The sequence below is a fragment of the Oratosquilla oratoria genome, chromosome 1, assembly GCF_046742065.1.
Source record: "Oratosquilla oratoria isolate Oo_2021 chromosome 1, ASM4674206v1, whole genome shotgun sequence".
NCBI classification, from domain to species: Eukaryota; Metazoa; Arthropoda; class Malacostraca; order Stomatopoda; family Squillidae; genus Oratosquilla; species Oratosquilla oratoria.
The window spans coordinates 57,771,430-57,784,456 of NC_134777.1; the positions used below are offsets into that span (position 1 = coordinate 57,771,430).

The following is a 13,027-nucleotide window of genomic DNA, read 5'->3' on the forward strand; positions in this document are numbered from 1 at the left end:
GGTGGAGTGAGGGAACATTGACATGACACTTCAGGTAGTGTCTATGATATAAACACTACCTGAAGTGTCATGTCCATGTTCCCTCACTCCACCCCTCTCCTATGTATATAAGATATGTGTTTTCTCTTGACTTTGTATTCCGCTGAAGAGGATCACAGCCAGTGGTTGAAATACATGGAAATCGTTATTTCCTTTCTTTTTTTAATCCAATCAACAGTGGATTTTTAGTGTATTTACTTATGTGTTACAACATTACTTGGCAATGTCCCATTCAACTGAAGGTAGGCCTCCAAAATCCAGTTCTATATCCAAGTAACCACTTTGTCCTGATGCCAGTTAAAGAAATTATCCTGACTACAGCTAAGCAATAACCTGTATATTCAGCTCACAAAATGCCCTAAGATTTAGAATTATTAATCAATTAAATGCAATCAAACTAGTTATCCAACTTACGAGGACATTCTTCCCTGTAAAGTAGGCATCATACTTCGTGACCACTTCAAAACTGTAAAGTAAATTAAATTCTATTAAATATCCAATAGCTCTCCAAACATATCTGGGTAACATGAAGCACTGCATACACTTAACCAATCAATAATACTCAAAATAAAAACTCATCTTGATTCTTAAGAAATGCTCATTATTTTACAGGCATCTTCAACCATGAAAAATATACATGCCATGCAATGGACACAGTACAGAGGAGAGACAGAGAATGACAGATCCTACATGGCTTCTACCTTTGTTTATGCATGGTTGAAATTTAACAACTAAATCATAGATAAGACAACCTAACCTTACCAAATCTAACGTAACTTCACCTACCCTTACTTATATCATTCATCATTGATAAGGATTGTATCTCATTGTTGACATGTACTTCCTTATTTTGGTTCTGTTCCAGTAATACACCATTGTATTTTTCACTTTTTTTCTTTTCATTTGAAAGATCTAATCACTTAGTTTACTTAGTAGAATTTAGAGGGTCTTTCTCATAGCTGTGGTGGTCCATGGCTACTTCCAATCTGGGAGTCTTCTTTTTGTAAGTTAATCAGGTCTGGAATGGAGTTTGAGGCTGCCCTGCAGTGAACTGTTTACCCAGGTACAGGAAGCTCATCTGACAGCGTCTTCAGAAATTTATCTAGGTGTAGTTTGAATTTGGTGACTGGGCAGTTCATGATCTCTTATTTGCTTCAGTAGTGTGTTGAAGATTCTGGGACCATTGTGTGTGAAACTGGAGGCCAAAAGGGTCCTGATTCTATCAGGGGCAGATGTAGGCAGTGATTTCTATTCACACATGCGACCATTTCTGTTATTGTGTGTCTCTTGCTGAGACAATGTAGTAGGATCAGGTACCTGTTTCTCAAGTATTTTCCACACATATATGGCCTGATATCTCTCTCATCTTCTTTGTTGAGAGTATAGGCCTAGTTTTTTCAGGCGATCCCAATAATTGAGGCCCTGCATGCCTTTGATTTGCCTGGTGAAGTGCTTTTGGACAGACAGCGTTCCTATATGTCTGCCCTTTTGTGTGGTGACCAGAGTTGGCTACAGTAGTCGAGTACTGGTTGTATAAGTGCCTTCCAGAGTGATAACATTAGATGTTCCTCTCTTGATTTGAAGGTCCTAAGTACCTATCCAGCCATTTGTCTGGCTTTACTAGTAGTTTTGTATATGTGGTTTTTGTAGGTGGCATCTTCATTGAGGTGAATTCCTAGGCACTTTACCACCGGACTCGAGGATATAGTTATGCCTCCCCTAGTGTGGAGTGTGGTGGATCATTTATTATCTATGAAACGGTTAGCTTAGGTTTAATTAGGAGCCATTAGACAATATAAGCTTCATGATAAATATCTGTACTTGTTTCTGGAATTCTACCCTTACTTTCTTTCTCAAGTCTTTGTGAGGGGTCACTGTGGGTGGATGTAATGTCTAATGACAACAAAAATGGCATGCTTACTATGGGCCTATACATTTTATGATTATATGTGAGTAATACTAGCATTCTTTGTTTCTGACATTCTTTTGCTCAAAATAATTTCCTTGGGAAAATATCATTACAAAATAATCACATGGTAAAACTAAAACTATCACTCACAAGCAACCATCTGAATCCCTACAAATACACATCACTGTTAATATTAAAAGCTAAAATGCAGCTACAGCAATGGCATATAATCCATATTTCTTAACACAAATGTCTCCATTCTGTATATGATAGAGAATCATATGGGTTGTCACCAGGCAGTGATAAGTCTAAACTCTAAAGGCAGTAATGAGTAAAGCGAACTTTTACCACACCACTGTCTAAATTCTAATGATACACATTTCATTTATTCTTGTACAAGTGTCACCACTTCAACGTATATTGCATGTTTGGCAGAAAACCACTTAAGGGCTTTAAAACATTTATAACCTAGGTAACAAATATATTTAGCGCATTATACCGGTAATACTAAGAAAACTCTTCTCACCCTAATTCCTAAAAATTGGAAGACGACTCTCTCCAATAACAACAATAAATTAAAAGATACTTCTTTCGAATAAAATAATATACTAGCTACATAGGTATGTACTTACTTATTTTTCAAAAGTTGTTTGGAGGCCATTCTAAGTTCATTTAATTTGACAAGTGTATCATGCTTACAAAGTCTCTGCGGTCCGTGTTTACTGTGCGCTCCATGTGCTTTGTAAACAAACGATGCTCACAAACTATTTAAACTAGTATTATTTGAAACATAATTGAATAGAGATTCTATCACATTGTATGTATAATTATTATGGAAATTCTTTCAATATATTAATATAAGATTTCTATATTTTTGTTTTAAAATATTCTACTTTAGTATCAATAGTTGGCATAAATCTGTTTGAATAATAAGCTCGTTTGTATAAACTGGATATTTCTGAATTTCTAAGTAGATTAATATGTTCCTATTTGAAGACCCGTTTCATGTTTTTTTTTATTTCAATGTGCTAATATGTAGTGTTTGCAAACTAGTTGAAATTTTATTGTAATTCTAATTGCCATGGGTGAATGTATTTCATCCCTTTCATACCAACGTTTCCAGGGTCAGTAGGTGGACAGGGAGCATTCAAAGGAAGATGCCTATGCAATAAGTTCATGTACATGGAGACCAATTGTTTGTCTCGAAATAGACGCTGAATTGTCTAACGACTTTGAATCTCGGTGTATTGGAGACCTTTTTCACATTATGGTAATATTAAATTAGAATAAATAAATGATTTCTAATCTCGGGCATCTATAATTAGAATTTTCTCATAATTATTTGATTTTGTCAGCACATAACGAAGATGCAATTACTGGCGCATCTATCAGCATGTGTATACCTCATAGATGAAGGGTCATCCCTGAATCCCGCCACACCACAGCAAGACAGCGCTTCCACAACAATTAGGCATGGGACCTGGATTAGTCCCATTGCTTCATTATGTGTTAACCGCCCCACACACGCACACAGTTTACAACAATTTTCCACTCATTCCTGTCTTTTGCACTCTCTTCCTCGCTCCACAGACATACTAGCTAACATAGGCCAATGCGATCCCTGAGGATAGAACATACTGTAGAAAAGTTGGGCGTTGCTATGCCATCCTATTTGCTGACTCCACTTTTTGTTATTGTACTGTACAATAACTAAATTTTTATCTACCTATTTGTATATTAATTTATTTATCTATACATTCACATATATTTATCTATTTAATTTCTATATATATATTTATCTATTTTCATTTATCGAATTATTTTTCACATCCTTTGGATATGTATTTTTCACTTCGGTTTGACAACCTTGTGAAGCTCTCCCGTCCCAAATCTAAAGAGTTTCTCACTGCAGCACCTTTTGGCTAAAGAGAAAGCCATCCAGTAAGGAATATTCCCTCGACTATGAAATCTCCAGGCGGATAATAGATTGAACATGAAAATCAAATTTTGATGCCATTTTTCTTAGATGTTCCTGCAAGTCTTGAACCAGTGATAACTTATACCTCGGTGTAAACAGTAAAATGTATTTGACCACAATATATAGGGTGTTCCAAAAGTATGTGTCACATTACGACATTTTATATCCTAATAACTACTGAGGATATTAGAACTCGATTTTTATATCCTGAAAGCTTATAGTTTCAAGTTTCTGTACGAGAAATATTAATACAAAATGCAAGAATTTATTTTGTGTGTGCCTTGGGTTTCACGGCACACATCCAAACGATAATCCATTTCTTGCCGAACGCGACCTAGAATAGGCTTCTGTTATTTGAGTCTTCAGGTCATCCACGTTTCTGGGAAGAGGAGGTACATACACCGAGCCATTCAAATACCCACAGAGAAAGAAGTCGCATGGAGTGAGATCTGGAGACATAGGGGGCCATTGCAGGAGCACGCTATCAATCAGTTCGTCCGAAACGTCCGATCCATAACAGGATGAACAGAAGAAAACTTGAATGGTACCAGTTTCATCTTGCCACCATTTGTAGTTCACGATACACGAGTTCTTAGAATGTGACGTATACTTTTGGAACACCCTGTATATTCACATGATGTCTAGATTTTTTAATACAATACATGAAAATTTATATTTCCGTATTATATAAAATAATCAGAGTTCGCGTGGAGCAGTGGGTGTCATTCCTACTTTGGAACGTGGAAGATCCGGGCTCGATCCGCAGTAAGTGCAATACACTTTCATGGTTTTCCAGCCCCTTTTGCTCCAGAACAGCGTGCATCATGTCCGCCGTTGTGGAGTGTATGGTAGATCAGAGTCGCATATATATATATATATATATATATATATATATATATATATATATATATATTAGCATCTAATCAGTATGGTCGAGCTGATTACACTGATTACAGACTTCGTTCACGTTCCAATAAAAAAAAAAAATTACATGCACTTCTCACTATGCATACACCTTACCAAGTCGGATTAAGCTACTTAGGGGATAGACCGGTCCTGCAGTCGATCTTCAAGACTGAACTACATAATGTAAGTTCAGGGTCATGAGACACCAGCCTGCCAGATATTGAGCATTCTATGAATGGAGAACTTGCAACAGTAAACCGACCTGGGAGGTATTTCACTTAAAACAAACCATATCATTCCACAATTTTACTCACGGTAAGAGCGGCAGGGCGCAAGAATATTGTGTACTGAACAGCATTGGCATCATGCTTATAAATATATTAAAAAAAAGTAGGGAAAAGAAACAGGAAATAGATTAATGATTGTTTATATTAAATAAGATTTTTGAATGTGAGCTCTATATGTTTGAGGATTTACTCATATATGCCCAATCATGTTTTGTACGTTACTGAAGTTATACAAGAATGTTTTAGGTGAAAAGTTAAACCTCAGGAAGAATTTACCCTCCCCCTCGTTTCCTTCCCCGCCATCTTTATTTACGTGGCATAAGAAATGAAATGTTACTGTTATGTTAACCTTTTTTATGAGAATTAAAAAAAAATCTTCGTCTGGGAGCAACAACATCGAAAACTGTCGTATTCTGATTCGTCAGTCATAAACAAACATTTTTCGAAGACCATCAATTTATCATTTAACACGTGAACTAAAATCATGTATGCTAGAAAAGCTTCGAAGCACGTATTCCCTCAACTGTACTACTGAGCCCACTGCTTCTCTTGGCCGCTCTTGGGTGTGAAGTGGCACTTTTGGTGAGTAGCACTCGAAGGCTGAGGAGTAAGCATGGCTGGACATTGCAGCTGCGGCGGAACTGTTGCTCGGAATGAAGTGGGCAAATTAATAAGGAGCTCATTGTGCAGTTCTACAAAATTCTGTACAACACTGTACTGTCGATGGTTGATAAGCCGCGCCTCAGCCGACCTGGCTGGCAACACGGAGGGCGTTATTCATATGTCTTTCTTACTCCTTCACTTGATCTTACTACTCTTCCTCTTGGAGTTTTGTTGCAGCCCTACTTCAACGATCTATGTATCCTTTCTTAATGGATATTTCGTCACAATGATCAGTTATATTTTATTCTTCGGTGTTATACATAATTCATTGATTGATGGCTGTCATGGAGACGAAAATTGGAAGATGGTGGTTACCTTGACGTTTTCTTCGTCACTAAATTGTTGATTGGTTTCGTCCACATATTCTATACCGCGTGTCCCTTTTCTTTCTATCCCAGCAATCGTCAGACGATGTTTCCATACAACCGGCTCCCCTTTGGTGGTGAAGTAGTTATACATGATCTAGACTGACTCCGTCCATACCAAGTAGCACTAGTCCTTCCGTTCTGGCTGCCGCCAGGCGATTTTATCTATCTATGGCAAGAAGCACCACCACCTCCACACACAAACACACGAACGCACTCTCTCACTAAGGAGGAGGTCTGGCATATTTACTTCACGTAACGTTCAATTTAGGACATCACAGCGATGGACATATATACGTGTGTGTGTGTGTTTTCACCTTAGTCTTTTGGATCACGTGTTGGACTCGTGATCGACAGCTATTTCACTCCCGGAAGAGAGCTCAGAGCTCGTATGACCGATCTATGGGTAATGCTATGACCTTTCACACACACACACACACCCAACTCCCCGCCCACGAGAGTCAGAGTAACGACCCGAAGCGCAGCGATACCGAAATAATTTCGGCCCTGGGCAGGATTCGAACCAGCTACTGCGAGCACCACCGTACTTCCCAGTCCAGTGTGTGTGTGTGTGTGTGTGTGTGTGTGTGTGTGTGTGTGTGTGTGTGTGTGTGTGTGTGTAATTACCCATGGCCTTGGATCGCGTGTTGGACTCGTGATCGACAGCTATTACCCTCCCGGAAGAGAGCTCATGCGTGTGTGTGTGGGTGTGTGCGTGCGTGTGTGTATATGTGTGAGTGTGCGCGCGTGTGTATGTGTGCGCGCATGTGTGTGTGCGCGCATGTGTGTGTGCGTGTGTATTCGTGTGTGTATGTGTGTGTGCGTGTGTGTATTTACCTAGTTGTATTATACGGGAAGGGAGCTATGCTCGTGGTGACCCGTCTTTGTATCTTTCAGCATCAAGTTTTTTCTTAAAATCTTGAATAGTGTTTGCACACACTGTGTGTGTGTGTGTGTGTGTGTGTGTGTGTGTGTGTGTGTGTGTGTGTGTGTGTGTGCGCGTGTGTGTGTATTTTACCTAGTTGTATTATACGGGAAGGGAGCTATGCTCGTATGTGTGTGTGTGTGTGTGTGCGTGTGTGTGTGTGTGTGTGTGTGTGTGTGCGTGTGTGTGTGTGCGTGTGTGATTCACTATGGTCTGGGATCACGTGTTGGACTCGTGATCGGCAGCTATTACCCTCCCGGAAAAGAGTTCAGAGCTTGTACATGTATTTACCTAGTTGTATTTTGCGGGAAGGGGAGCTACGCTCGTGGTGTCCTGCCTTTGTATCTCGCAGTGTCTAGTTTGCTCTTAGACTCATGAATGGTTTTTGCGCACACTATTTCATTGTCCAGTTTGTTCCAAGTGACCACCACTCTATGTGGAAAACTTTTTTTTTTCAGATCTCTTCTGTAGCTATGCTTTTTTCATTTTCTCTCCATTTCCTCTTGTGCTTCTCCTGTCCCAATTTAACAAGTCCTCTCTATCGAGTATTTCTGTGCCTTTCATGATTCTGTAGATGGTCAATAGGTCACCTCTCTCTCTTCTTTGCTCCATAGTCGGTAACTCCAGATAACCAATCTCTCCTCATATGACAAGTTTGCAAATGCAGGTGCCATTTTTGTGACTGCTCTCTGGATTCTTTCTATTTTCTTTATATTCTTTTTGGTACTGGGTGACCACAATGTCGCCGCACATTCTAGTCTAGGCCTTATCAGTGTAACCAATATTTTTCTAATAATTTCTTTGTCCAAATATGTAAATGCCACTTTTATTGATCTTAGCAAGTTGTAGGATTCTCCGACAATTTTGTTTATCTGTTTGTCATAGGACAAGTCGTTTGAGATAATTACACACAAATCTTTTTCGGATCTCTCCTTCTTTACCTCTCTGGTTCCAATTTTATATTGTCCAGATAGTCTGTTTTTGCCTTTTTCAAACTCCATTATGCTACACTTCTTAATATTGAAGTACACTTCCCATTTCTGACTCCAGTTCCATACCTTATTCAGGTCTTCCTGCAGTGATTCGCAATCCTTTTCAGTTTTTACTTTCCTTAATAGTTTGGCGTCGTCTGCAAAGAAGCTCATGTAACATTTCACATCATCATCCATGTCATTTATATAAATACCAAAAATTATTGGAGCCAATACAGATCCTTGCGGTACTCCACTGATCACCTCTTTCCAGTCTGAATAATTTTCTCTGTGCACTACTCTCATCTTTCTACCAATCAGGAAGTCCTCCATCCATTTTAGTAGGTTCCCTTGTATCCCTCCTATATGTTCCAGTTTTTTTTAATGAATTTTTAGTGTGGTACTTTGTCAAAAGATTTTTGAAAGTCCAGGAAGGCACAATCAGTCCATCCATTCCTTTCTTGAACTATGTCTATTAATCTTGAGTAAAAACATATTAAGTTTGTGATACATACATGATCTTCCTTGTCTGAACTCAAATTGACTTGGGGTTATTATATTGTTGTCTTCCAGGTGTTTTATCCATCTATTCTTGATGATTATCTCACAAATTTTGGCTATAGTGCTTGTTAAAGAAACTAGCCTATAGTTAGTTGGTTCTTTTCCAGTCTTTTGGTATTCTCCTTCTTTGAGTGAGCAATTTATTATCTTATTTATTTTGTCCGTTAGTTCTTCTTTGCATTCTTTTAGAATCCAATTTGCAATTCCATCCGGGCCATGTGATTTCCTGACGTCAAGGAAATGTGTGTGTGTGTGTGTGTGTGTGCGTGCGTGCGTGTGTGTTTGTGTGTGTGTGTGTGCGTGCGTGTGTGTGTGTGTGTGTGTGCGTGCGTGTGTGTTTGTGTGTGAGTGTGTGTATATGTGTGTGTATGTGCGTGCGTGTGTGTGTGCGTGTGTGTATATGTGCGTGCGTGCGTGTGTGTGTGTGTGTGTGTGCGTGTGTGTGCGTGCGTGTGTGTGTGTGTGTGTGTGTGTGTGTGTGTGTGTGTGTGTGTGTGTGTGTGTGTGTGTGTGTGCGTGCGTGTGTGTGCTTGTGTGTGTGCGTGCTATCACTCCTTTGATGAGAACAAAACTTTACAGAAAGGTGGAAGTATGGGGGGTGGAGGGGGATAGAGGGTACCATGCACCAGTGGGGCTTGACATAGTGCAAAAAGGCTTAGGAACCTCTTGTGACCTGTAAGGAATTTCTCGGGGTGGACCCCAGCAGGAGCGGGAGTCGGGAGATGTTCTTCGGTGGTGCTGGGGCGTGCTCGAGGGTGAGCCTTCGGTAATGACTAGGGTGCTGTCAGAGGGGAGGGTGAGTGAAGATGGGTGGGTGGGGGTGGCGGGGGCACTGCTGCAGATGTTAGTAGTGGGAAGAGTCGAGACTGCCACGGTGTCTCACTCTTTCTTAAAGAGTGAGACTGCTAATGACGTCCGAATAACAAAGGAGAGTTGGTATATCCAGAGAAGAGGTCCCCGAAATAGGAAAATAATGAAATAGATAAGTAAGCAAACAAATGAATAGATTTCTGATAAGAACCGTGGCTTTGCGCTGCCCCTATCCTTCCCTCCTTCCACTATGTTTCGGGATGTACACTCTCTTTGTCATTGTATCTTCATCCATCTCTGCCATTTGTCTGCTCCGTCTCATTCAGTCTCTCTCACACGTTTGCCTCAGCGCTTCACATCTCTTGCATTAACTCTTCTGAGGGTGTTCCACAGAGATGGATAGAATATCCAGGCGGCAGTCCAGATGAGAGGAAAAGTACCAACCGGTTTAGAAAAGGATGATTTGTCTTTTCTTATTTTCCTATTCAAGTGTCACTTGTACCCCTCAAGCTGCTGCCACAGTTTCTGCCTTATCATTAATTGCCTAAAGCCCGAATATCCACTGTTCGTCCTCATGCAGCCAAACTGGTTCCACTGTGCTTTCCCCCCGTCCCCAGTCTTGCTCTTCATGACTTCCTTTTTATTTAATTTCTTAATACACTCACACACACACACACACACACACACACACACACACACACACACACACACACACACACACACACACACACACACACACACACACACACACACATATATATATATATATATATACATATATATATATATATATATTTTTTTTGCTGCGAAATAAAATCCTTTAAGAAAATTCATATAAAGTTTGATCAGTGAATATCGATGTGAACGTACATTGATTAAGAGATTCGTGATAGTGATTGGCTAGTTAAGAGGGATAAATAGGTGTCAACTAGTTTTGGATGCATAACGTCACTGTAAATTAGTGATACATTTTGGGAACTAGTGTTGCCTAGTTAGGAAAGAAAGGGTCGGCGCTGAGTAGGGATTCGGGTTTTCTAGCTGTTTTGGCTAGTTTCGAAAGTCGAAATTGATGACCTGTTGGTAGTTATTCGCGAAGAGGACGTCGGGAAGGGCGTGGTCTACCCATGCTGTCGAGCTGACGTCCGTTCAGTCGACATTTGCTGACCAGCAATCCTAAGCTATGTATCAGTCCATTCTATCTGCTGTCAGACGATTCTATTCAGCTAAGAGGAACTATCCTTCCGCAATAAAAGGGTCAAGTCCTTCCTTCGCAAAGCTGGCTTGCTGGTCAGGGCCGGATTGACGTTGATGGAGCGATGCCCAAGCCGCTGCGCACATATACAGGTGACGCTGATGGGGACGTAGCTGAAGATGACGATTCCCCTCTTCCGCGTCACGAGGAGGACCTTCATGCTGAGGGGCGTGCACCTGGAGGCGCCTCCCAGCTGGGAGCAGCGGCGCCCTTCGCAGAGGCAGTGCGCGGTGAGGACCACTCGGGAACTCCGGCCCATCCCGAAATCTATGGGGCGGAGCTCCCAGGAGCAGACACCCATAGTCGAGGTGTTGTCCACCCATCTGGGCTGGAACTTCCTGAAGAAGACCTGGTCGTTCGGGTAGACCCGCCCGGCCCTGCTGAAAATGGGCACCGACAGGTCAGCGCACACCGTTTCTCGGGTCCTCCGAACTGACTCAGGCTCACCAAATAGTCGGGAACGTAAACCATCACTCCTTTCTGCCTGGTGATATCTGCAGGAAGCCCAGCGGGATCCTCGCCCAGCCAGAAGGAACCTTTGTTCTGCCGGCGGCGCTCCGAGTTCGGCCAGGCCTGCTTAGGAGTGTCTTGTCTCGAGTCGTATTCCAGGAGCCAGACCGAGTCCAAGCCTACCAGGGTTTCGTCCAGCATCCAGTCCGAGTGCGGCTATTTTGTCGTTGGCGAAGGTGGGCAAGTCGTCTTCCTCCTCCTGCTTCTCTTGATCGTAGGATCTCTGGAGGATGAGTGGCATCGCTCCGGCCAAGAGGAGCATGGCCATGAGCATGGCACAGAAGACGACAGTAGGACACCTACTACGGGACAGAACAAGCAGGAGAGGTCCTCTAGGTTCTGGATCTAGTGACGGAGGAGGAAAGGCCCTGCTTCGTTTCCGGTGGTCTTCGGGTTGTCGGAGTTCAGGACTGAGGTCGGGGAGGACTTACCCGGACACATCCTCGAACTCTCTAAATCCAAATCGGGGAGGCCTGTTCGGCGCGAGCGCTTCAGTTCTCCAAAGTGAGAGGTTCTTTCCACAAGCTCCTGATATATTCGTCACGAGAGACGGTGGAAAGGAGTGGTACAGGAGGAAGGGGAGAGGGGGCGTCATTCACTATTGACACCCTGAGGGGCACCGCTCCCCCTCTAGGTGTAAGGTTGTACGTCAATTGGTGTATTTAGTATCGCCTTTGAGTGTTCCTCCCTCGTTCGCAATGATAAGGTAGACCCAGCCAGTAACGAAGCAGATTACAGAGGACAGCCGGCGGCGTTGGCGACGTCCTCGACGGTGCTGGCATGTGTGTGTACATATATATATATATATATATATATATATATATATATATATAAATAGATTTATATATATTTGTATATGTATATATATTTGTATATGTATGTATATATATATACATACATATACATATATATACATATACATATATACATATTTCATTAAAAGTGATAGACAATTCAGCATGCTGAATTTTCTTAAGGATATTCTCCTTATTACGCAAGATAGACTTATTCTCTCTTGCAAGATGTGAGATGATTTCTCCGTAGGAGGTCATCTGGGCTGCCATATCGCGATTTCGAGTCACATTGACTCTTCTTCAGTGGCGTGGAAGTGGATCTTGTCTTCACGGTGGGAGAGATCGGAATGTTGGCTTTTGGGGATCTGGCCGGTATTTAAGGCGTGCTTGTGTCGTCTGTCTCGTTTCTCCTAGTCTCAGATTGGCTGGTACTAGGGGCTGTGTTCCTTCTAATGCTTGGTAGTGCTTGCAGGTCTGATGATTGTATGTTGAGATTAGGGTCTAATTCTTTAATATTTAAGGCTTCAAGTATGGGGAGGCGGCGTGTGCCCGGGCATGTTGTGATGATCTCTGTGTTCTCTGTGAGCATTTGTCTCGTTATGTTCTCGTGACGTTCCTGGCGTAAGTGGGTTTTTGGGGCTCCAGATGAAAGGTGGTAACTAAGACGTCTGCTCAACTTCATAGTCGTCATGCCAACATAGGTGGATAGGATTGTTGCACATTTCCCTCGTTTGCAAGTGAACCTATAGATGACATGCGATTGCTGAGTTGGCTCTTTAATTATGTTTGGGCTATTTCGTAGTAACAGGTGGCTGGTTTTCTGGCTTTTATAATATATTACTACGTTTATTCTTTTATCGGGATTTGTGGGTTTGACACTTCTTTTTATTATTTGGCACCTCAGATGACCTCCTATGGAGAAATCATCTCACATCTTGCAAGAGATAATAAGTCTATCTTGCGTAATAAGGAGAATATCCTTAAGAAAATTCAGCATGCTGCATTGTCTGTCACTTTTAATGAAACATGTTTGAGAGAAGACCTCCTGCCCATATAT

General features: G+C 41.7%; 1 protein-coding gene across 1 annotated transcript in view; it reads right to left on the bottom strand.

Moving 5' to 3' along the window:
* LOC143028247 (transducin beta-like protein 3) overlaps positions 1–2,701 on the bottom strand; it is a 28,024-nt gene extending 25,323 nt beyond the window's left edge. The window contains exons 1-2 of the mRNA XM_076190104.1: positions 2,581–2,701; positions 454–505 (exon numbers count right to left, since the gene is read on the bottom strand). Coding sequence (XP_076046219.1) covers positions 454–505; positions 2,581–2,609 — 81 coding nt within the window. The 5' untranslated portion in view covers positions 2,610–2,701. The remainder of the gene's footprint in view (positions 1–453; positions 506–2,580) is intronic.
* Positions 2,702–13,027: the final 10,326 nt, after the last annotated feature.